Consider the following 25,920-nt stretch of genomic DNA (forward strand, 5'->3'; position numbering starts at 1 on the left):
TGTTTAATATTACTATGTGATTTTATGGAAAATGAACATTTAGAGACGAGGAGTCCTGTGGCATCTTATAGACTAACAGATTTATTGGAGCATAAGCTTTCATGGGCAAAGACCCACTTCGAAGGCTACCCTCTGATACTTGACAACATTTAGAGAATTTTTCATGAGCAAGAATCAACAAGCCAGCCATGCTTTATTATTTCAGATATGCTTCATGCTATGCAAAATTGCTGTAGCTTTTTGGGATATGTCTAAATAGCCCACAGAAGCAAGCCTCCCAGCTGAGGTTAATAAACTTGGGCTATTAGGGCTCACCCCAGTACTCTAAAAATAGGGATCTAAACAGTATTTTGATGTTGCTGCTCTGACCCTGAAGTCTGGGGAGGCATGGACCTCTGGCCATGTTTATACTTACCCACAGGTCAATCTTATGGCATTCAATTTAGTGGGTCTAGTAAAGACCTGCTAAATCGAATGCCAAGAGTGTCCCCATCAATGCCAGTACTCCTACTCCTCCTCATGAGAAGGGAAGTCAACGGGAGCATTTCTCCCTTTGACCTTCCACTGTGCCAAAGTTTGAATTAAGATACGTTGACTCCAGCTATGCAATAAACCTAACTTGAATTTATCCCCTAGTATAGATCTAGCCTCAGAGCCTGAGCTCCAGTCCCAGCCACAATTTCCAAGAGCTGTATACACGGCTAATTTTAAGCACTGGCAATAATCCCTGCTAGTCCAAATCTGTTGTCCTGGACTGGGAGGCTCACTCCTGCAGGCTGGGTAGACATTCCTTTAGGGTCATATCTTTAGTGGAAATAACATTGGATTAAAGTAAAGAGCAATTTTTTTAAAGTTTTCCCTTTATTCTTTCTCTTTTGTTAGGAATAACAGAGGAAGAACGTCAATTTTTGGCTCCTCCTATGTTGAAATTTACCAGAAGTCTATCCATGCCAGACACTTCTGAAGATATTCCTCCTCCACCACAGTCTCTACCCCCATCACCACCTCCACCTTCTCCCTCCCTTTATAACTCTCCCAAATCTCCAACATCAAGAAGCTATGGAACGATTAAACCTGCATTTAATCAGAATTCAGGTTCAAAGCTTTCTTCAGGTAGATCTGAAAATATGGGAACAATAATGAGGGACAAAGGGATGTATTACAGAAGGGAACTGGATCGTTATTCTCTAGATTCTGAGGATTTGTATAGTAGGAATGCAGCATTGCAGGGAAACTTCAGAAACAAGAGGGGCCATATGCCAGAAAACCCATATTCTGAAGTTGGGAAGATAGCAAGCAAAGCAGTTTATGTGCCTGCCAAACCAGCAAGGCGGAAGGGAATGTTAGTGAAACAATCTAATGTTGAGGATAGTCCAGAAAAGATCTGTTCTATTCCAATTCCAACAATTATTGTGAAAGAACCATCTACCAGCAGTAGTGGAAAAAGCAGCCAAGGAAGCAGTATGGAGATTGACCCTCAGTCTTCAGAGCAGCCTGGACAACTCAGACCTGATGATAATTTAAATGTCAGCAGTCCATTTGCAGCAGCCATTGCTGGAGCAGTGAGGGACAGGGAAAAGAGATTAGAAGCCAGGCGCAATTCTCCAGCTTTCCTTTCTACAGACTTGGGAGATGAGGATGTTGGGCTGATGCCCCCAACACCACGTTTGAGGCAGTCTAAATTTACTGATGAGGGCATGTTTAGTAATGAAGATAGTTTTAGGCAACTTATGTCACCCTCTCCAATTCCGGCACCTAGAGAATCTGAAAATCTTTTTAATAATAGTGAACCAAGCAGTGAAAGTGATGCAAGGACATTAAACTCTTCATCCACAAAAAAAGTTACTGAAAACAATATGGTGGCAACTCAGACCATTGTGTCCAGTCCAGATAATTATGTTCACCCGCTCACAGGAAAGATATTAGATCCAAACTCACCTCTAGCACTTGCACTTTCTGCAAGAGATAGAGCCATGAAAGAACAAACGCAACAGATCCCAGGCAAAGGAGAAATTGGTAAAGCAGACCTTAATAAACCACTTTACATCGATACAAAGCTAAGATCTAATATCGAAACTACATTTCCTGTGACGGCTGTTACCAGGCAAAATACACGTGGCCCACTGAGAAGGCAGGAGACTGAAAACAAATATGAAACAGATATGGGGAAAGAGAAGAAGCATGAAGAAAAGAAAAACATGCTAATAAATATTGTGGATACTTCACAGCAAAAGTCAGCTGGCTTGCTAATGGTTCATACTGTGGATGCAGGAAAGTCTGAAGACACCCTTGAAGATGATGAGAAGAGAGTTGAAATGGAAATGATCACAGACAATTCTCCATCGGAGATGCCAGAAGATAGTGAAGAAGCAGAAAGTGGGTTGAATGTATCTGCTACACCTGAGCCACCTGCATCTCCCTGCAAAACTATTGTAGCAGCTAGCTCTGTTGATGACCCTGTCATATTGCCATTTCGCATCCCTCCACCCCCTCTAGCATCTGTTGATATTGATGAAGAATTTATTTTTACTGAGCCATTACCTCCTCCCTTAGAATTTGCTAACAGTTTTGATATCCCCGATGACCGTTCTGCTCCGGGTTCTGCTCTAACGGACTTACTTAAGCAAAGAAAAAATGGAACACCTACATCTGCTTCATTTAATTCTAACCAATCAACAAATTCTTTAGACAGTAAAAAACAAGTGGGTCTTTCAAACTGTTTGCCTGCCTCATTTTTGCCACCCCCTGAAAGCTTTGATCATGTCACTGACTCTGGGATTGAGGAGGTAGACAGTCGATCTAGCAGTGACCATCACTTAGAGACAACCAGCACTATCTCAACAGTGTCCAGCATCTCTACCTTATCCTCTGAAGGTGGTGAGAATTTGGATACTTGTACAGTCTATGCAGATGGGCAAACATTTCTGGTGGACAAACCCCCAGTACCTCCAAAGCCAAAAATGAAGCCCATAATCAACAAAAGCAATGCACTTTATAAAGATGCTCTAATTGAAGAAACTGTAGATAGCTTTCTTATCCCTCCACCTGCTCCACCCCCACCTCCGATCAGTGCACAGCCTAATACGGCTAAAGTTGTACAGCAAAGGACCTCCAAACTATGGGGTGATGTAACTGAGGTAAAAAGCCCAATTCTCTCAGGCCCAAAGGCTAATGTTATTAGTGAATTGAACTCAATACTACAACAAATGAACAGAGAAAAATCCTCAAAGCCTGGAGAAGGGTTGGAGTCACCTACTGGAACAAAAACTGCAAGTCTCAGTACAAGGTAAATGCAACTAAAAGAATTAAAACTAGATCTATATTTCCTTCAAGATGTAATTGCTCTGTTTCCCAAACAGGAGCATACTTTTAAGGATTTACATAAGCAGGTTCCACCATAAGAATGCTGATAATTTTAAGATCAGCCTAAAATATAAATATATTATATAATAGGCAGCTTTCCCCCTGCTTATTCTGCTAGTTTCCAAGATAAAATGTATATTTTCAATGGGAAAATGAGCCCGCTTTCTGAGGCTTTCTATAAAAACAATAACATTGATAAGGCCACCCCTAGCAATTAGGGATGTCAACGTGCAGTCAACTACATGATTAACCACTAAGTTGGGCTTACCGGTTAATTTTGTCAACTATATGCACTTTTCCCCCCTCCCCCCGCTATATCAGAGGCAGCAAGGACCTGAGGTGTGGAAACCAGTGCCATGAGGAACTGGCTAGAAGCAGGCTCCCCCCGAGCACCAAATACACCTGTCCTTCCTCACCCCAGTGCTGCTGCTGAGCGTGGGCCTATATGGACAGAAGCTGGTCCGCAACAGCAGCCCCTGTCCATGGGAGGTCCGAGCTCCCTATGGACAGAGGCTGGCCTGCAGTAGCAGTAGGGTTGCCAGGTGTCCGGTTTTGAACCGGACAGTCCAGTATTTGAGCTTTCTGTTCGGGAAACAAATTGAGAAAATATAAATGTCCGGTATTTTCTAAATAAGATGTAATGTAGATTGTGATGTAATGTCAAGTGTATCTGGTATTGTTGTTGAAACCATCTGGCAACCCTAAGTAGCAGCCCCTGTCTGTGGGGTAGCTCAGACCCCCCGCCACCCCAGTGGACAAGGGCTGCTGCTGGACCAGCCTCTGTCCACAGGAAACTCGGACCCCGCCCCCCCACAGACAGGGGCTACTGCCACCCTGTATCAAAGCAGTGTCAGGCAGCTGGTCTGCACAGGAAGCTAGTTTTTAAACTGGCTCCCCTCACAGACTAGCTCCCACCTGCTGATAGAGGGGCAGCAGTGTGGAGTGGCAGGGGCTCTCTAGGAGTGGGACTGGCTGCTGGCCTTACCCCCAGGGACTATTGAATAATTGTGTAACCACTAAGATTTAAGGTGGTTACACCAGTGTTTCTTAAACTTTTTGAGACCATGGAACACCAAACAATATTTTTTTTTATGTGGAACACCTATGAAAATTTTCTTAAAAAAAAACTGTCAGACCAAAAAAGACAAAAACAAAGAAGAGGTTGCGGCACATCTGCGAGTTGGTCACGGAACATAGTTTAAGAAACACTGAGTTACACAGTATTTGACATCCCTACTAGCTACCAGCTACAGTAAGCTCCAAAGTAATTTCCTTTGCTAGAATGCCACCCCTTTAACATTGAAATTTTAGGTCGTCTTGGAAGTTCCTTTAAGGAAAGTTCGGTAAACACCAAAAGCAGGAAGGTTTTAACTTGTTTCCATTTTAAATTCTGGTTTTGTGGTCACTACTAGTCTGAAGGGCGTGTGTACATGAATCAGCAAAGTGCACTAATGTGTTGCACGTTAATTGGTCCACAGATTCTACAGATGCACGCAAGTTCCCTAATGCCCTTTAATGTAGGACTTTGTTAAGGTGTACTAGGGAACTTTTATTGTGCACCAGTAAGGTTTACATAGATGAACTAATGTTCAACACTTCAGCGTTGTTTAGAAATCACACCCAGTAGTGCTTGCTTTAGCCCACTGTACAGACAAGCACCAAGACGATGCTATCTTGCGCTTCTAGCTGAAGCAGAATTTATATTGACTTGAAACCAAGTTTTACTGAGAGAGAGAGCAGGAAAAGGCCCCAAAAGAATACTGAAGGCAAAATATTGAACAACACTGTATTATTTTTTTAAAGAAAGCTCCTTATAAAATATATGTTTATATATAAACAGAGCAAGACCTAAAATTAATGGGAGTATCTGAATTGAGGATGGTTGCCTACAAACAGTTCTCTCAATTTCTGTCACTTTGAGACACAGCATCTATTATTTTCTGTGAATTACTTAGGCTTATGTTTATGAACTTTTCTTTTAAAATACTGTTTATATAATGGAGTTCTCAGAGTTTTGGGGGAAGTGGCTCCACACCTGCAGAAGGGGCAGGACTGAGGGCAGCCAGCCCTCAGAGCCACCTACATGGCAGCATACTTTCTCCTTTCCACCCTCACCCCTAAGAGCTGCCTAGAGTGCTCTGTGGCGATTTAAAGGACCTGAGGCTCTGCCCAGTGGCACATTAGGAACGGTGGCAGCCAGGAGCCTTGGGCCTCTTTGAATTGCTGGGCCCCAGGGCAATTTCCCCCTTCTCCTCTTGCCCTTTCAGGGAGTCTGGTTTTACTCAACAATTATAATTGTATTGACATTTTATTCAATTCCTTTACTGATTGAGGATGATCAAATGTCAGTTTTCACTTAGTCTCACTTCGCACTCTCAGCATGGCATTATTTGATTCAGGTAGCTAACTAAGTTAATCAGTAATATTACGTTTAATCTTCATAGTATGACAAGACAAGAACCACAAAGCAATTTCGTGAAATTTCTTTACTGAAATCACATTATGTTGCCAAAAAGCTGTTGCTTAAATAACCGCTGTATGTAATATCCTTGTAAATCACCTGGTAAATTATGATTTTCAGGGTTTTATTTATATTTCAATTGCAGATGTTTGTTTACTGAAAATTTCAGGGAGTTAGAAAAGTTTCTAGATCAGCACTCCTTTTGCAGCTCATGGATTTTTTTATGGAATTGGTTTCCAAAGAATACCTATACAAGTCTTATGAGGATATCCTATATCCTTGTACACTTGAATGTATATTGTATTATACTGAATGCGAAAACTGTCATTTAAGGATGAGCTGGAAAAACAAGAGTACAATAACTCTAGGTGTCAGGAATGTGCAGAGGCTTGCAGGTAAATGGAAAAGTGTTTATATCCTGCTAAAGTAACTATAGGTAAGCCACAGTGTCTGTATAGCGGTATATACTGCTACAGACTAGATGTGGATAAAAACATATTTCTTTGCCTTCAGATTTCTGATGTTACTGCTATCTTACAAGAGATTTGAATAATTGGGCATGGCCTATATAAGAAAACATAGTATCCTCTTTGTGATATGGAGAGGTTTGGCGTTATACAGAATTAGGAGTGGATGCTGACCTGCTAGCTCATCTTTGTCTATGTGTTATTAATTGCTTGATCTGACCTGCCATTTGGAAATCCATTTTTTTGGAGCTTCTGTGCAAAAATATAATGCTACTATATATTGAAGTTACTGAAATTATTCCCTCTAGAATTACTGTGCTGAGCTGCCAGTAGTGCCAGGTGAAGAAACACTGCATGGCTGCCACTGATTGGGTACATCAGGGAGATTTGTTTGGCATTATAGAAAGTGTGGCTTTTTAATACTAAATGATCTGTCATTTAGGGAGCAGCATTTTCTCAAACCTCAAAGGGTGGTGGTTACATTTTTTTCTTTCCTATTGGATGTAAGCTGTTGAACTGGTGGCCATAAAGGAAGGTATGAAAGATCATGTAGCATTCCTAGAATGAAGATATGGGTAAAATCTCCAGGAGAGTGAAATGCCTTTCAGTTGTACTTGACACAGAGAACATAACTTGAGTTGTTTGGGGGCAGTTGAGAGGCCTTAAATACAATAGAGACAAATTCAATTAAATTTATACAAATTGGCCAACGTATTTTGGCTGCTTAATGTAGGTGGTCTTTTCCCAAAGTGGAGCAGAAATGCTACTTCCTTCGGTGATCTCATAAAACTGGAAATTACCTAATACAGTCTGGCCTTGTAGTCTCTTTCTGTTTCCTACATGAATGCAGGGTTTGGTTTTTTTTTGTTGTTTTTTTTTTAGTGTGCTTTTCTTTGCGTAAAATCACTTGAAACAGCTAGTTTACCTGGTTTTATATGCCTAATCTTATTTCTTTCATATCTTAAACTATTTGTTCTTTTCCAGATCACAGTGGAACTGAACATTCCTGTTTGTTCCAAAATATCATGTGGCAAATAACTAGATCACATGCTTTGTCATTCCTTCCTATTCTAAAATAATCAGGACTTTTAATTTCACTACAACCAAGGAACAGGGTGGAGGAGAGACAAATGCCAGGGGGCCAAGTGGAGACAATGAGAAAAAGGGCAGGAGGGGAGGTGTCAGTGGAAGGGGGGACAGGGTGATGCTGAGAGAGGAGAGGGTAAGGGCACTGGGGGCTAGAGGGAGAAGGCTTGAAAGAAGGGGTGGGAGAAGGCTTGAAAGAAGGGGTGGGCATGAGGAAGGCAGGGATGGAGCAAGACGTGTGAGGGCACAGGGGCATGAGGAGAATGGGGGAAGAGGGTGGTAATGGGATGGGCATCAGGGAAAAAGAGGGCAAAGGGGAAGGGGGAGGCAACAGGAAGGTGCAGGGCTGAGGGAAGTTGCAGGTGCCAGGGGATTCTGGGGGTGAAGCAGAAGGGCAGACACCTGCAGGGGAGGGACCAGCACCAGAGGAGAGAGGCAGGGCAGGTGTGTAGAGAGAGGTGTTAGGAGAGGGGATGAGGAAGGGTAGCTCACATGCCTCAGAGTGGGACTACAGGAGCAGTGGGCACAGGGAGAGAGAAGGAATGGTGGAGCGGGGCAGGTCTCAGGAAGGCTGAGGACAGTGAGAAGGGCAGGAATCAGGAGAGCAGAGGAGGGTGGAGGGTTGGGGGGCAGCAGGCACCAGGGGAGTTGATGGAGCAAGGGGAGATTTGACAGCAGAAGGAAAAGGTAGCGGTTTATAAGATATTTATTAATAACAGTGGCACATCCAAACAAGCCACATGAACTCAGTACTGGTGCACACACAAAATTCATTCTGCTCATGGGAGGAAACTCTTAGAGGGAACACTTCCCCCAGCCTCTCTGCCTCTGAGTTAATGTGTCACACATTGAGTTAATGCAACTGCAGGATAGTTACATAAGGGGGGTTTGGTGGGGGCCAAACTAATTCCTATTGATAGGAGGAGAGTGGGAAAAGTCGTTAGAGGGGGGCCACATGAGACCTTTTACTTCTGGTCATGTGTCCATCTTGCCCCAAGAGTGTTACCTCCAGAGGTGTGGCCAATGGGGGTCAATGGCATAGTTAACAGGGGTCAGGGGCATGGCTAATGGGGGTCAAAGAACATTTAAAAAAAATTCTTCGGGTGCACACCCTACTGAAATGTGCTGCGCACACCTATGATTGAGGCCATGAGCGCTTGTTCAGATGTGTGTCACTATTGCACCCAAATTATAAACCTTTCCCTTTTCCCCTCTGCTGCCATGTCTCCCACTTTCCCCTTGACCCATTTGCTCCCCTGGTGCCTGTTGCTGTTCCCCACCCCTCACCCTCCTCTGCTGTCCTGGCTCCTGCCCTTCTCAATCTCCTCAGCCCTCCTGGGACCTGTCTCCTTCCCCATCCTCTCTAACCCTGGCACCTGCCCTTCCCTCTTCCTCCTCTAGCTCCCCTTCCCCATTCCCTCTCCTAACACCTCCCTCTACCCATCTGCCCTGCCTCTGTCCTCTGGTGCCCACCCCTTCTCTCCTCTTTATTCCCCTCCCCTCCCCATATCTGTCCTTCTGTTTCACTCCCACAATCCCCCTGGCACCTGCACCTTCTCTTACCCCCTGCACCCTCCTGGTGCCTCCCCTTTCCCTTGCTATCCCTGCTTTCCCAATACCTGCCCCCTTGCCCTCTTCATCCCTGGTGCCCACCCCCTCACCATCCTTTACCCCAGTTCTCCTCATTCCCCTCTGTACTCTCACACATTACTTTCTCGATCCCCTGCCTTCCTCATGCCCACCCCCCTTTCTACTCCAGGCATCCACTCTTCTACTCCAGCCACCCACTCTTCCCCTCTCCTCTTCCTGAAGAACCTTGCCAGTGACGGCAGTGGAACCATGATTGGAACCTCTTAAGTCTTTTTTTTTTCTTTGCTTTGCTTCATCTGTGCTCTGCCTGGGGGCAAGAATGGATGACAAGTTCCTGGATGTGGGGGGGGGGGGGAGGAGAGAGGAGATACTAATGGCAAACTCATGGGAGTGGAGAGAGTGTATAGTTCTCCATGCTAACATTAACTTGCAGTTGGCCGTAGCCTGTGTGCTAATGCATAGAACTGTACACTTTAAATCTGCAGATCTTCTCCAGAAACTGCTTATGTAAAAGCAATATTGCCTTACTCAACAGATAAGCTGTACCCCATGTGTATTCAGTTAGACATGCTGACTTCAGTGACAAATACATTTTCATTGCTTTTAGTCCTGTCCCAATTATGACTGAATAGTTGAAGATTCTTTTTTCCATTTGTGCATGATACACAGAATTATTTACTAAATTCCAGCATACTTTGCACAATCATCCTGACAAGTTTTCAAACACTTGAGGCATTAGAATTCTTTTTAATATAGAAAAGCATCAGGCAAACTAAAGATAGGAGTTGCTGCCTCTCTCTTTGTTAGTCTCCAAGCCCTAGTCAACACTAGGGAGTTGTTTCAAAATAACTCCCCTTATTTTGAAATAACAAGCAAAGTGTCCATACTACCATGCCCGTTGTTTCAAAATAAGGGGCTGGCTGTTTGAAAATAATAACTCTTGCTTTCAATGATGAATAACATTTATTTTGAAATAGTTATTGCAAAACAGAGGTAGTGTGAACGCTCCACTGCTGCTATTTCAAAATAACTACTCCCCAGAGTCATTCAAAGTAATTACTCCCCAGTGCTTCCTGGGGCTCTTAAGTTGAGTTAGCATGCCCACATTAAGGGAGCCTGCCTCAGACTAATTTTGAGACTCAACATTTTACTCAACAGGAGACGTCTCTGTTGTGTGGACATGCTATTTTTCGATATAGTTATTGCAAAATAAGTTATTCTGAAATAATTTCCTAGTGTAGACATGCCTTAAGGTGCCACAGGACTACTCGTTGCATAATATTATAAAAATAACTATGAAACTTACTACCTACACAGGGTCTCCACTGGAGGGTTACAAAAGGAGAAGCTGCCCTGGAGCCTAGCAATTTAAAAGAGCCCGGGGCTCCAAGTAGCAACTGCCACTACTGGAGCAGCAGTGTTCCCTCTAAGATTTTGCATCCTTGGGCGGGTTGAATTTTCTTTTGGGCAGGTTGAAATTTCTTATGTGCAACATCAATATTAAGATCGTGTGTGGATGTGCACCCACTAGTCCAAACAAAAAACATAGATATAAATATATATTTTAAATCCATATGTGTGGAAGAAAATATATTAAAACAAGGGATAATTTACAAGGAGCAATGCTTATGATTATCTATATGAAATCAAATAAAAGAAAATGAACACTCACCTTGGCTGAAGTTGTGCCCACAAAAGCTCACGATACTATTTATATGTATTTTGTTAATCTAAGTTGCTACAGGACCATTGTTGGTTTTTTTAGTTAGACTAACACGGCTACCCTTCTGAGACCTTGGAGTACATGTATCATTATCCTTTCTAACAGATACTTGTTTCAAAAATACTTACAAATAAGGTTTCATCCTACAAAGCAGCTAGCATCACACCTAGTACTTGCTGTTTCTGACTCAGAGCCAGAACTGTACCAGATAGCAAAGATCTGGCCTTAATGCAATAGAAAGTTTACCATGTGTTAATTAGTAACACAGGATTTTTAAAAAATCATTAAAATCTGAGTTTTAGATATCTGCAACACTCAAAAAAAATCTGTTAAAAGAATCTTTTTTTCTTTCTTACCTTAAGCCATTAACACAGGGGTGGGCAATAATTTTTGATGGGGAACCACTCCAAGAATTTGGTAAGTGGTCAAGGGCCGCACTCTTCCATTATATTAATGGAGGAGGTGTGGGGTCTGGGATGAAGGTTGGGTACAGAAGGGAGCTTGGGGTGTGGATTCTGGGAGGAAGTTTGGGTGAAGTACAGGACCTGGGGCAATAGACAGGGGGGAGGAAGTACAGGGTTTGGGAGGGGGTTGTGACCTGGGCAGAGGTGTGGGAGGGGGTGTAGGGAATTGAGCTGTGACCAGGGATAGCAGATTGAGGTGCAAGGTCTGGGAGAGGGTTGTGACCTGAGGAGGGGTGCAGGAGGGGATGCAGTGTCTGGGAAGGTGTATGGGGGGCTGGAGCAGGGATGCAGAAGGTTTGAGTTACATGGGTTTAGGGGAGAGGAGGAGGAAGGGGCTGGAGTGCCAGAGAGAGGCTATGGCTGGGAGATGTTACCTGTCTCCAAGCCAGCAGTCCAGCAGGTTCCTTAGCCAGGGTCTCTCCCTTCCAGCCCCTGAATGTGCCTAGGGGAGCTGCAGGAGCCATGTTTATTGCTCTAAACTGAATGCTGTGAACCTGAGGGAGGAGGGACACTTCACATGCTGCCTGTCCTGCAAACAGGCAGCTGCTATTGGTCGAAACCAGCCAATGATAGCTACTGGGAGGCGGGAGCAACATGAGGCGTTTGTCTCCCCTCCGTCCAGGGTCTCAGTGTTCAGAAACACACTCATGGCCCTGCACCTGGCTTTCCTGAGTGGTGTGGGGTAGGCAGGGAGCCGGCTGAGGCTCTCATGGTGGGATCCGGCCCGCAGATCATTTTTTGCCCAGCTCTGGAGTAGAGGCTGGATCCAGCTTCTCTCTTTGTAGCAAGCAGCAGCTGCTGCTTCTGCTCCTATGATATGGCGAGTGCCCCATACCCCTGCTCCTTCCCCACTTGATCAGCTTGTGTTTCCTGCCTGCGTGGGCAGCTCTGAACCTCTGTCCAGGGCTCAGAAAAGAGTTACATGCCTGCACAAGCACACAGCTTACAGGGATCCCTGGCCGTGATCCCTTTACGTTGCTGCTGGGGCACAGGGCTGACAGTGCTGACCTGGGCCCTACTCCTTTTGGGGGCCCAAAGGCAGGCCCTCCCACTTTTCCCAGCAGCTGGGCAATTCTGTCAGGAGGCCTGCCTAAGAAATGCAAAAATCCTGTTGAATGAAAGGAACAGCTCAATTAGCTCTGCCAAAGGGAAACCGATAAACATTTTTGCAGGCCTATCTAAAAAGAAGCAGTTGCAGGGGTTAGTTTAGGTTCTGTTCACAACACTGAGCACCAGATGCCTGATGAAATTGAACCATACCTTGTTCATGTGAAATGTACAAAATTACAGCCTATGTAGCATTCCTAAATGTTACTAAAAATTATCTCTGTGCAGCTAGCAGTACGTGCTTTAACTGCAAGCCTTACTTCCAATTATATGATGCTTTTGTAGTTAAACTGTAGCTCATCCATGGTGATTTTATCATTTCATGATGCTGATTTAAAATTTTCAGGTATCATAGATGAATTATAGATAATTTGTGAGCATTTGTCAGAGAACCATGAAATAATGACCTGTGTGTGTATTCTGGTAAATTAGGGCTATAGAGATGTAATTGTACAGTAATGAGCAGAATTACACACTGAGTTATTAAGCAAGTAGGAAAGGACACTTCTTTCTTCATACCTTACTATAGTAATAATTGGTGATCATGAGGTACCGAACATAAAGATGCCAGAAAATGTTAACATAGAATCATTTGGGTAGAAAGTCTATTTGGGTGTCCCCTGAATTACCTAATTTGTGGGAAGATGTGGAGGAAAAAGATGAGGAGAAATTCAAAGGACACGCTTGCTTAAATTATACTGCTAAAAGAAGAGATCTAACCAGAGAAGAGATTTGATCTGTATTCAAATCTGGACAGCATCCCCAATCCTAGTTCCTGTCAATCATCTAGTTCAGACAATTCTAGAGACCAGTCCTAATTGCAAAATGTTATATAGAGTTTACCTAATAATCTTCCTATGTTACCTACGTTCTTATACCCCAGTTCTGGTTATCTTACTCCCCCTTTTCGTCCTCTCCCTTTCTCCCCCCTTCTCCCCCAAAAAAGCACTTAGGCTTCATTCATGGAGGTTCTATTTGATCCCAGTATAAAAAAAGATATTGTAATAGTAGCTAGATACATTCAGTTCCAGGGATCTTAGTTTTGGTTAATCTGTTTTAAAAAAATTAGTTATTTGGAAAAATAAATCTTCAATATAGCACTGAAGGAGTTATATTTTCCTGTAATGCTGGGAGCTACTGTTAGCAGTTCTGTAAATTCATTTTAAACCCTACAAATTTCTATATGGATCTGATAAAGCAAAACAGAAAGGCGAATAAATCAGGGGTTTTTTAACCATGTTAACAGATTAGTGTGTACTCTGTGAACCAAGTAGTTGCCTAGCAACATAAAGATCAGTGCAACCTAGAGGATCCAGTGAATAATGTCAGTGTGATTAACACCAAATAAAGCAAGCTGCTCTGAAGGGGAAGAAAAAAGCAGCAGAAGACCCCAAGGTGAAGTGGCATCATTTACCCTGAGTTTCCTTAATTGCTCCAGACTGATTCAACATGCTAATAAGGAGTAAATAGTAATGACGGGTATTGTAGGTTACAATCACTACTGTTACCAAATCACATTGCTTTAGATAGAAATAATTATAAATTACTCAGGGTGTAATTCTTATCTGGTTTGTTTTGTAAAATGTTTTGAACTTTATGATGTTAGCAGTGGACCTGATTCTATGTGGTGCTAAGTGCCTTCAACTCACATTGAAAACAATGGGAGTCAAATGTGCTTACGCAGCTTGCAGGATTGTCACCTCAAGGGAGGAGAAAATGGTAGTGTATTGGTATCATGATTTTTTTAATGAATTTGCAATCTTAAGTACATTCTCACCTGTCTCAATGTTTTACAATATTTACCGAGAAAAAGGATATAATTTTATCGCAACCAGGTAAGGCAGAGTTAAAGTCAGTAGCGAGTTCTGAATAGTTAATATCAGTACATTTAATTATAGGGTAATTACAGCTTTAACTCAACACCATGATGTTTTGTGACTATTCTGTACATACAAGCCACCAGTGAGTTTTATTTGAATTACCAGTGTTTTCATTAGTTTCAATTCATCTCAATTGCTTGTCAGCAAACTTCACATCATCTCTTGCTTTGTATATTATTTTGCAGTGTTTTAGTCATTCCATTTTGTCATTTTTATTTGCTCCCATGACTGCTGTTAACAGAAGAGGGTCATGCTGAAGTGCCGTGAAGTAAGTGACGACAAAGAACATAAGAGTATTGTGTTGTGCCTTCTCTAATTTTCACTTACTGGTATCACATTTTTTTAGTACTAACTTTGTTACTAACTTCCGTTTGGATTAGTTTGTCCTAATCCAGAAATGGTAGCCATTCTAAAATCATTGACTACAGAACTGGGTCTGATTTCAAACTGAGATTAAACCTACCTTTTTAATGGAGAAATATTTCAGCAGATTCTTAAATGGGTTCCTAAATCCATATGTAGGTGCCTAAATAAGTGGTCTGATTTTCAGCTATGTGTTGTGCCCAGGGTTGGTGTGTTTGTGGGATTTCTATACGTTTTATTTGAATACTATGATTCTATTCGATAAAGCTCTTTTCCCCCTTCGCTTGTGGGTGACCTCTTTACAGTTTCAAAATGAGTTAAGCACCAATGCTGCTGCAACACTTTTTAATTCACAAAATTTGTCAGATCATACAGTTTCTCCAACAATAATCATTCACCTCTGGGGAGAGCACAGGATAGTCCAACAGTAAGACCCATTTGCTACATTGATCCCAGATGATGATTCAACAAGTTTTACTTTATCATTTTCACATTGGTCTGCTTCCTTATTGGACTAGCTAAATAAATCCGGTGATAAATGAGCTATTTGGCCAGAGATAAATGTCATTGATACTTGCCCATTTTGATAGAATAAAGTTGCATCTGATTTTGTTTAATTCTAAGACAAACTACAGGCACATTATCAGTTTCTATAAATTATGCAGGCGGTCCAGCCAGGCTCCCAGACACAACTCCACTACTTGCTCTGTACTTGTACATGTGATTCTTTCTCCTTCATACTTTGTCTGCTTCCATTTTCCTGTCTTTTTGTTAGTCATGTGAAAATTGCCTGCTCCTGCTGCAGCAGGCCCTCTTCCCTCTATCAGATTCCCTTTCTCTAGCCTCGAAGAACACTCCTCCATGCAGAGACTTCCTGAGTCTCTCTCCAACATCATAAATGACATGCATCTGATGAAGTGGGTCTTTGCCCATGAAAGCTTATGCTCCTACACTTCAGTTAGTCTATAAGGTGCCACAGGACTCCTCGTCGCTTTTCCAATACCATTGACACTTTTATCCCAGAAACACAGAAACCTCTAATGCTCCCACTGAAACCATGAACAGAGACCTCCCTTCGCAGACCATTTCCCAGTCTTTCTCAGCTGGCATTGAACTAACTACTCAGCAAAATGTTCTGTTCCCTACCAACCCACACATCATCTGCCCCTGAACCAGAATTCCTGATTCTGCCTCAATTCTTTCCCACCATAAACCACTTCATAAGGACAACCAAGGGCCTCTTCTGATCTCTCTCTAGCTAACAGAGTCTAGCACCGGGGTGTCCTACACACTAGCCACATGTGGCTATTTGGCCGGTTGAGTGTGGCTAGTTCGTTATAGCAATAGTCACTATAGTGGCTACTGCTTCAGAACAGGTTGGGCATCACAGTTCTAGCAACCAGCTTTTCTGTTTCTCTGTTGTGCTGAACTGAAGTAAAATACTGTACAAACATTTGTGATTCAAGAAACTTTTTGTTTCCACAAGTCAGGGCTTGAATAACCTTATTTTATTCTCTATTGCTATTTATATATTTATTGGCTCTTTCTTTTGCTAAGACTTGTTTTTCTAAAATAAGGTGAAAGAGCTTTGTCATAGATAGCCAGCCTTTAGGCAAGTCACAATATAAAAATAACTCTGATGAGAGCATAATGCCGGGATGTTTCTCCCCACTTCCCACAACGGAGCCATATATTGCACCATGGTGTCTGTCACTGAATCTCTTTTTTAAATTAAAAATATAGCAGTGTACTTAAATAAACCAGATATGATTCAGAATTAGCTAGTAAGATTTTCTTGTTTGCATGCCACATGCATTGTTTTTACACTTTGGAAACACACCGTTGTGACACAGTATTTATATACTATGATGTAATAAGAGACAGTGTAATATGCATTTCAACTAGTGCAGATACACACAAGTGAATGTCCACATCAAAATACTACCATGTGCTAATTCTTAACAGGGCCGGATTAATGTAACATAGTCATCATGTTCTTCACCTTTTTTAATGAAAGTAGAGAAGGGAGAGAGTTCAGTCTGTAATTTATTAAGGAATTTGGTTTTATGCAGCAGAACATTGGAATCACTACTATAGTATGATCAAACACACAATTTGTAGTCACCAACTACAATTTACATGAATCCACTAGCTACCATTTTGCTGATCTTCCTATTATAACGATGAGCCACACAACAGTAAAAAAAACTAACACATGAAACTTAAAGAAATGAAAAAGTAATTCAGAAAGTCTACAGTAGCACCCATAGAAAAGAAATAACAAAACATAGGCAGATTGGCAGTTACTTGCAATTTTTTTCATAAACAAATGTAAGATGGCTTTATGTTATGACACTGAGTGTGCTGAAGAAGTCGTATAGATTTCTGTACAGCACATGTTGTGAGGCAAGGACTGGCATGGCATGTAAGGACAGCCCAAGGAGGGTCTCGTGATTTCAGGCATCAGAGTAGGTAGGAGGGAGGGTTCTATTTCTTTGCCACAGACCACTTGTGACCTTGGGTGAGTCACACAACTTCTGTGTCTGTTATCCCATGGGTACAATGATGATAACACCTACTTCAGTGGAGGTTTGCAATTATAAAGTTAAATTCATTAGTGTTAGTGTAGTGTTTCTGAGTTTCTTGGAATGTTTGAAATAGAGCTGCTAATTTTTTATTAATCAACTAAAATAGCTTTGCCCCATCTATCAGAAAATACCACAGAAATAGTGTAAATAATATTTATGATTAGGGTATCTGTTAACCTTTGTTATAGGCATAATGTAGTTTCCATGAAAAAGGTACAATAATGGTGATTTTTGGAATATATACTTTGAGTCCATTACAGCAGTCATTTATGAGCAGTGACAGTAAATTTTGAAGTGGAAGATAGAGATTAAAACCAGAGTTATCAGCTATTTTCCTGTTGCATAGCAGTGTTATATCAGTGCCTAGCACAATGGGAAACCTTACTTATTTGGTCCCTCTGCATTACTGAAATGAACATGGATTAATAATCAAAACATGATTTTTTTTTTTTTTTGTACAATAGTATAGGAAAGTTAAATCAAAGACACACAGGAGATGAAGACAGGGAGAGTTTTTCATGTGCAAGTAGGGCAGGTTTTTTATATAAATTATAGCCATAAAGTCCTCTTTTTTTTTTTTTTTTTTTTTTTTTTTATAAAGCAAAATTATCATGTTCAAATGGTGTCTAACTTTATTCAGGAATTTGAGAGTAGCCACTTAGTTCTAAGTTAATATTCTCTTGGCTTATTGATTTTTTTTTAAATAATTTCTTACTACATACACCTTACAGTCTGCACGTGCTGTTGGTTGGGGCCCAATCCTGCAAGATGCTGAGAGCCATTAGGCTCTGAGCAACCCAGGAGGAGGTAGTGAAAACCATGCAATTTTTTTCCTTTCTTGGTGAAATTACAGTGCTGTGCAATAATAGCTAAATTTGGAAACTATTGCTCCTACGGTGCTTTTGGAATAACTAAAGAAGTGACCCTGCAAGCCTTAAAAGAGTCTACCTGTTCTCTTTGAACCTGCGAAATAATGTGTGTGAAATCAGCGGTACTGCTTATATGCACAGAAATTAGCCAAAAAGTAAGGCTTTACAGGATCAGGCCCTGGATAATCAGAGGGTAGGAATTGGTATATTGTGTTACTCCAATTTATCTGACATTTCACTTCATCACAGTGAATATAATTCAAATAGTACAGGCTTGTTTGTTTTTAATGTCTGTACGAACTATTGGCTCAAAACTAATAGACCTGTTGAATACTAGTTGATGAAACACAATCATATTAAATGTAACAACTTTCATCATAGCTAGATTGTATACATATGTAACTGCATCACTTAACACTTGATTTAAACCATTTTCGAGGACACAAACTTTCCAGCATTATTCACAAAAATAATAGGCAGACCATATTTTTATTAGACACTTGTTATTCAAGTGACTTATCTGCCAAACTCTGAGCACCCTCAATTTTCCTTATAGTTGAAAATATAGGTGCTGAGGGATTGAAGGCCCCCAGCATCTTAACAAAATTGGCATGTAGTAACTGGCGCTGTGCCAAATAAACTAAAACCGAAAGCCTGTTTTATTTGCAAATGTAATGAAAAGGAAAATAGAATAATAGATTTTAAGGCCTGAGATGCCCACCTTGACCATCTAATTATAAATGGAAAGTAATCATTTGCGATGGGAATAGATCTGATGAGGGAAAACAAATGTGGCAGCATAATGGGGGTAAAGAACTTGACTGTTAAAACAAAAATTTAGCTTGCTGTTGGTTGGAACTTTTGATACGCTTACAATGGCTTGTCTGTTGGTTGACAAAAAAATATTGCAAGCAAATTTTCCAAAAAAATTGGTAACCAGAAAGCATGAGGGATTGGTAAAGGGATATGGAGCTTTTTACCAGTAGTTTGCTAGTTCAAATCTTGTCCGGGTCAGCAGTTGTTATTAAAAGTAAACAAAAGTCATAATTTCCGCAAAAGGATTGGTGATCCCAGTCCACTTCACAATGTACCTATATCCATATAAGTTATTGGCACCTTCGTTAAGCAATGTCAGCAAAAGGTTCCAATGGGCACTTAAAGACTAAATGTACTTTCTCTCTCCAAGAGGTCTCTGCAGAGATCACTGGAAGATTTTCAGGAAGGTTGTTATATCAATGAATAGGAATAAAAACAGATGCTAAATTTAACTCAGAATGTGATTTAAGTTCAAAGTCAAGTAAATAACATGCTTCAGAGTAAGTAGTTTCAGATTACAGTTCTGCCTTTTTAGTTACATAAATTTAAATCCTCACTTTATCAGAGAGAGGACCAAATTAAAATTACAAATCCAGTCGCTGCTAGTATTGAGGGATGTCCAAATTCAGATCTGAACTTCATGACATAGTTAACATATCTAGAACTCTTACCCCAAAAACCCCTGGGGTTTTATAACATTAAGTTTCTCATTTAATTTTAAATTAATTTACAGTATCCATGGTTTAACATGTTCTCTAGATATTTTTAAACCACTCATAGGCCAGGTTTTTGCTTACGGCATTATGGCTACCATTGATCATAGATAGTTGGGTTTGTTTTGTGGGAAAGAACCATGGTAACTTCTTGGTGCTTGTGTCCTAACCTGTCCTTACAACAAAAATGACATTCATTTGTGAAACCTGTCAAAAATTAAAAACAAACCAACCAAACAAAACTTCATTTTTGTTACTCCAAAGCCACTTTTTTCTCTTGTTGCTAAGAAAAGCCCTTAATTCCATTGCTGATATTTCTGGGTGTTTTCTATCTGTAATTTCAGGAGCACAGAAGTCATGAGTACTGTCTCAGGTACACGAAGTACAACTATCACTTTTACGGTCCGGCCTGGAACAAGCCAGCCCATCACATTGCAGAGCAGGTCTCCAGACTATGACAGTAGGACAACAGGTGTAAGACATGCTCCGAGCCCTGTGGTTTCACCAACAGAAATTAACAAAGACATCATGCCTGTTCCTCTGACTGCTGCTGCTTCAGCTTCATCTCCTTCTCCAACTCTGTCAGATGTATTTAGCCTACCTAGCCAGCCTCCTTCTGGAGACTTATTTGGCTTGAACACGGGACGCAGCCGGTCTCCTTCTCCATCAATATTGCAACAGCCAATCTCAAATAAGCCTTTTACAACTAAGCCTGTCCACCTGTGGACTAAACCAGATGTGGCAGATTGGCTGGAAAGTCTAAACTTAGGTGAACATAAAGAGACCTTCATGGACAATGAAATAGATGGCACCCATTTACCAAACCTTCAGAAGGAAGACTTGATAGACCTTGGAGTGACTAGAGTTGGGCACAGAATGAACATAGAAAGAGCTTTGAAACAGCTCCTGGACAGATAAAAATGGCTACTCTTGCCTCTCAAACTTCTGTTATAAATAGAGATGGGCTGGTACTGAAATATTCCAAATGTCTTGGCTGTCTGTGAGCGTCAGCAAAAGAAGACAAGGTTTAATTTAGTAGCTGGCACTCAGTTTTGCAGACTATATGTTTAGTGCCCAAGCTTAAATTTCAGTAAATGACATTAATGGAGCTAGTTTATTTCAAAGATAGGGGTGATGGTGAAGTGTGGGGGTAGAGACAGAGAAGAGAGATCATTGTTAACTTTGAAATATTACCTATCCATGAATGAGGACCTTCGGGTGGACCAAAATATGTCATTTTTCTTCTGGTTTAAAACCGCAAGTACTTTATTTCTGAGCACCCTATTTTGTATACACCTGTCCTCTACCATTTGGGGTTGTCAATTCCTGACACTCTTATCATGGAATCTCAGTATTTTTTCCTTTTCTAGCTTTTTTTTTTTAATATAGATGCTCAGATGCTTTACTGTTATTACCAGGTGTTGGTGAATAGCAGATGCACAACTTCACTCCCTCTTTCACAATGTCACTTTGATCTAGTGTAGATATTTGGTTTGTTAGCATTGAAGCAGCCAACAAACCTGTGTATCCCCAGGACTTGTTTAAATGTAACTGTTCTGCTTTACTTAGGCATTTCTTTATTTCTGCATTTATATTTAGCACACTTCCAAGTTAGCAGAACAGGTTTAAAACATTCTGTACTGACCTGATATGTAGAATGTGGAAACTATATATAAACTGGAAGATAATTATCACTGATGCAACAAAATGAGGCTAGTTAGAACCAGACACCCCCATTTTGCAGATAAACTGCTAATGAGGCCCAACACATATTATATGAACAGATGAAAATGTGGTTGTGAATTGTGTTGGATATACTATGCCCTTGTGTGTCTTTTAGACTTTTATAGTCAGATCCTCCCCCCACAGATCTTGCTTTATTCGTTAAGTTGCAAGTGTTCAACAACTCTAAAAACAACAACAACATGGGATTTAAAACAGGAAATTGCTTCCATGGATATTGGTAGGATTGTTGCTATTAACTTCATTGGGAATGGGACAGGGGCTCGCTAGAAATAAAAATGTCTCAGCAGGTAAATATTTTTTGAACAGTAGGGAGGGAACGTGCAAGTGTTTCAATGGGCCAGGATAACAGAGGGATCCAGATTATAGACTTGGTTCCTCCTTTCCTGGCTAGGTCTGTTGGTGGAAGAAGTATTAACACCCCCTCAGCAGAAGCTGGAGACGTCCCATCACTCTCTAGTGACTTCTTTATTAAGAAATTAGTAGCAGGATCCAGAGAGAGATCAGCATTAGAAGCGATGGGCCAATTTGGGGTTGACTGGTTCTGCACTCTGAGTGTGTCCTAGGGATACACAGCTTTGGCTTTTAAAAAAAGTTAACAATTTTCTCTCTGTGTCTGACCCCTTTTGTCAGTAACACCTCTATTAATTTCTGTAGGAGTTTTGTGGGTCTTACTTTCTGAATATAATATTCAACCTATTCCAGGCACGCATATGTTGTATTGACAGCCAGAGACTCACCCTACTGTACCATCGGGTTCTCCCACCTTTTGGAAGATTCCTGACTTTTTCACCCTTGCTATTGGTCCAGCCGATCTCTAATTATAATTTTTTTTGGTCACAATCAAGTGTCTAATTAGGTCTGAACAGCCCTAGAACAAGTACATAAAGTTTAGCAATTTAAATACCTTTCTTTACTGCAAGTTTAAATAGTTGTACAGATAGTTTATAAGCACAATATTTTAAGAAAATAAGTGGCTGGTCTACTGGGCAGCCTTTGTGCCACTTCAGTGCTAGAATGTTAAAAACTAAAGAAAAAAAACTAAACAAAAAAAACTTTTGTGGTTTAATACTATTTCTGTGGAATAATAAGTCTTGACCTTTTTAAATCAACCTCATTTGGATGCATCTGAACCAGCAGAGCTGTGTTATATTTTCTATTTTTCCTAGAACTTCTTCAAAGGAGGATGAATACTTCTTCAAAAGTGGTTACACAATTAACACTGCATTAGCAAAGCAACTATTCAACCTCCTGCCCCCTTTATGGAACAACAAGTCTTTTGACTTAACATCTGTTACTACACCCTTTGCAGGTCTATATTTGTATTTGAAAGTTCCAAGTAACCTTGTAATAAAAATCAAGTATTGAGGCATTTTACTTTCAAGAGTACTGAGTTTTTCCATAGTTACATGGCTATTGTTGTAGAGAATGACATTTTCATTCAGATATTCAATAATGGCACCTTAAGGTCATTAAATACTTTAAAAAGTGTAAAAATGGTAATTCAGCCATCATTGTCTTCCATTTGGTGATATTACAGAATTCAGTAAATAAACCACTAACACCATGCTCCTTTTTGTTTCTTTGACAACAGTTGGTATTACCTCTATACTATGTGCCAGAAAATGTTAGATAATACGGTAGACAAAGAAAATGTAGAAGATTACTTTTAAACTGCTTTTTAATCACAACCTTATTGTTGAACTTAGGTTTAATGAGTGCTGACATACACAAGTAAATTACAGCTGATGGTAATCCCTTTCTTAAACAAGTGTTTCTTGCTTATGTATCCTTTCAGGCACTTAAAGAATAGGTACAGTATAATAGTAGAACAGAGATTAAAAACACTGAAGAGCTAATGAAATAGTTTATTTTTACATTGTGTCTTATGATCTAGAGGGCCTGAAGGGACCTTCTTTTACCAATAAAATACACCTTTGCCAAGATGAATTGGTCTCTAGCTCTATTTGATGACTTTGCTACAGAAAGCAATAGTAACAGATATGCCTAGTATTTTCATCAGTTTTGGAAGCATTGGGGTGGGGACAAGGCCCTGTTATTTCATGCTACTATGACAGTGGAGAACAAAGTGTTTGAGATATATGAAACATGCTACTATATTCCAGGTTTTAGGATCAACTTTTGTTTATATACTGTAATTTAAATAAATTGCATTTACATGCCTAGTTTCTGTAATATTTGTGTATACAATACCAAAATCACACAAGATGTAAATTGTGTATAACTGAAGACTCCTTTTTCCCTGAGTGTCTGGGAACATTTTAAGTTTAATTCATATATTATAAAATGACTAGATGTGACTGTTGATTTACAGAATTTACATATCACAAACGCTAATTATTTGTGGTACTTAAGTTACTAAAAAAAATGGTGATTTTTCTGAGTTCTTAAACAAACAAGCATTACCCAGTTGATCTGGCAATGATTATGTGTGTAAGCCACAAATATGGATAATTTTCCCATTACATTTTTTCTTTTCTAGATATTAATGTTTTTCAATATAGTTTGTGTAACAACTTGTGTTCACGTTATCTGTTGCTGTAATTTTTGTGCTTTAATTCCTCTTATTTTGAATTGATTAAAAATCAAGCTCTTGTAACTTGCACTTTCCCCGATCCTTAATACTCTTGTATGGCAACCAAAATTCCTGTAAGAAATAAATATAATATTGCACTAAGGTTGTGGTTCTGATTGCAAGCAGTGAAAGCTGTCTGAATTTTTGTTAGAGGAAAAAGTTGCCAAACTTACAATCTAATGTAAACCTATTGAAACAGCATGAACTACTTTAGCTCCATATAACTAGAAAGAAAATGTTTATCAAATGTTAAGAAAAAAAAGTTTGCTTTAATTTATATTTCTTCGTTAAAAATTTTTTTAATGCTGAAACCTATTTCACTTTTGAATTTCAGAATCACATATAAGATTTGAAAAGGGTTTTTTTCATTTTTTTGCTTGGAAGTGATTGCAGCTGATGGGTTTCTTTGGACTTTAAGTCAATCTTGACTTTGGTGTTATCAAATAAGTGTAACTGAGTGTGCAAGATGTTTGAATTGTTGGACTGCTTAGCAATCTCCTGAAATTCTAACAGTTTTTGTAGGAGAGAGCAGCATTACAAAGAGTGAAGATCCTTATCCAGAGTTCAGGCCTCTGATGATAAAGACTCTACTAGATGGTACTTTGGATAAATTGGGCTTCACATTTTTGAATTAAGTAGATGATTTTTTTTTTTTTTTTTTTTTTTAGGTATTGAAATGAATATTTTAACCACAGTCATTTTGTTTTATAGCTAATGTCTTTTTTTTCCCCTGGGTGTTTCTATTTCTTCTAATTTTTTGGATTTGTTTTCTGTTTTTCCTACCTATTTTTCTAATATCAATAGCTTTGTTTTATTTCAGGAATTTTAATAATTCAATTAACCGAATATCTTTATCTGTAAGTAAACAGGTCAATAAATAATTAAATTAACAAAAATAGTTGTTTGATACACAGCTATAGCATGCTGTGAAATTGTTAATGCTATGTGAGAAACAAGATAGTTTTCTGACAGCAGAATATTTAATAATTTATATTATCCACATTATATTAGGGGTTTTTCCTCCTGTTCTTGTAACATGTTTCTGCATTTCACAGTCTTCACAGTTTTATATCCAAGACCACAACAAAACATTGTTCAGTGCTACTTATCTGGAACAGTATGGTTATAGTAAATCCTTACTCTATGAAGTTTCAAAACACACAAAAAGGAAAAAAAAAAAAGTATGTGCCTTGGATGTTTTGAATTTGATTTGCATAAAACAATGTTGTATTCAAATGATGTACGTAGATGAAAGGAACATTTTATCATCGATGTATTGTCATAGCCGATAAAAATATAGTTATAGTGCCTTGTTTTCTGACCTGAGAAGTCCATATCAATGCATGACTAAAAATGGAAAGAAAAACTGAAATGTTACAATCGAGAGATATTCTTTGGCCCTCTTTTGATCATGAGACTGACTTAATCACAGTCATTTAAGTTAAACTAAAATAAAGAAAATTGAAATAAGATTGTGTTTGTTAATTTTCATTAACAGATTTATTTCTATAACACTTAAAATAGAATTATTTAATTAAGTGTAATGTATTTTGATTGCAAGGCAATAGATACAATAATTAGAACCAGTAAGCTTCTGCTTTTATGTTAATGTTTTATGCTGACATCTAGTGGTCTTTGATAGCCATGTTCTCAGAGCTGTATTTTTATGTAGGCAGATAATGTTTTTAAACATTTATTTCTTATTTAAAGTATAATTAATATATATTCTTTCAACAGAATTAATTGATCAAAATGAATTTGATATCTACATGTTGGGCCAACTTTATAAATCAAAGAATAAGGCTGCATGTACTGTTACACTTTTTCAGTAAATAAGCAGTATTTAAGGTATTGCAATATGTTTTTTCAGACTGCATCCTTATGCTGCTCCTACAGCTTTAGTAGGCATGTTTTTATTAAGGTGACAGCAATGTAAAATAGATTTTGCCCCCAACACAGTAAAGTTTCATTAAAATATTAAAGATAAACCAGATTTTTCAAATTCAGATGGCAAATACCCCAAAGTTCATGGTGTTTTGAGAGGGGGGACTAGTTCAGTACATCATAAAAGCTGGTGATCATTTCCCAAAA

General features: G+C 39.7%; 1 protein-coding gene across 9 annotated transcripts in view; it reads left to right on the forward strand.

Annotated features, from left to right (window-relative positions):
• SHANK2 (SH3 and multiple ankyrin repeat domains 2) overlaps positions 1-23,932 on the forward strand; it is a 688,250-nt gene extending 664,318 nt beyond the window's left edge. For 7 of the 9 annotated variants that reach the window (XM_075927688.2, XM_075927690.2, XM_075927695.2 and 4 more), the window contains 2 exons: positions 883-3,286; positions 19,835-23,932. In XM_075927688.2, the coding sequence (XP_075783803.2) occupies positions 883-3,286; positions 19,835-20,408 (2,978 nt within the window). In that variant the 3' untranslated portion in view covers positions 20,409-23,932. Of the gene's footprint in view, positions 1-882; positions 3,287-14,326; positions 14,410-19,834 lie in introns of all 9 variants that reach the window. The other 2 variants (XM_089778579.1, XM_089778578.1) reach the window with 2 other exon arrangements.
• The last annotated feature ends 1,988 nt before the right edge of the window (positions 23,933-25,920 follow it).

The sequence above is a fragment of the Pelodiscus sinensis genome, chromosome 5 (genome assembly GCF_052426305.1).
Source record: "Pelodiscus sinensis isolate ZL-2025 chromosome 5, ASM5242630v1, whole genome shotgun sequence".
Lineage (NCBI taxonomy): Eukaryota > Metazoa > Chordata > Testudines > Trionychidae > Pelodiscus > Pelodiscus sinensis.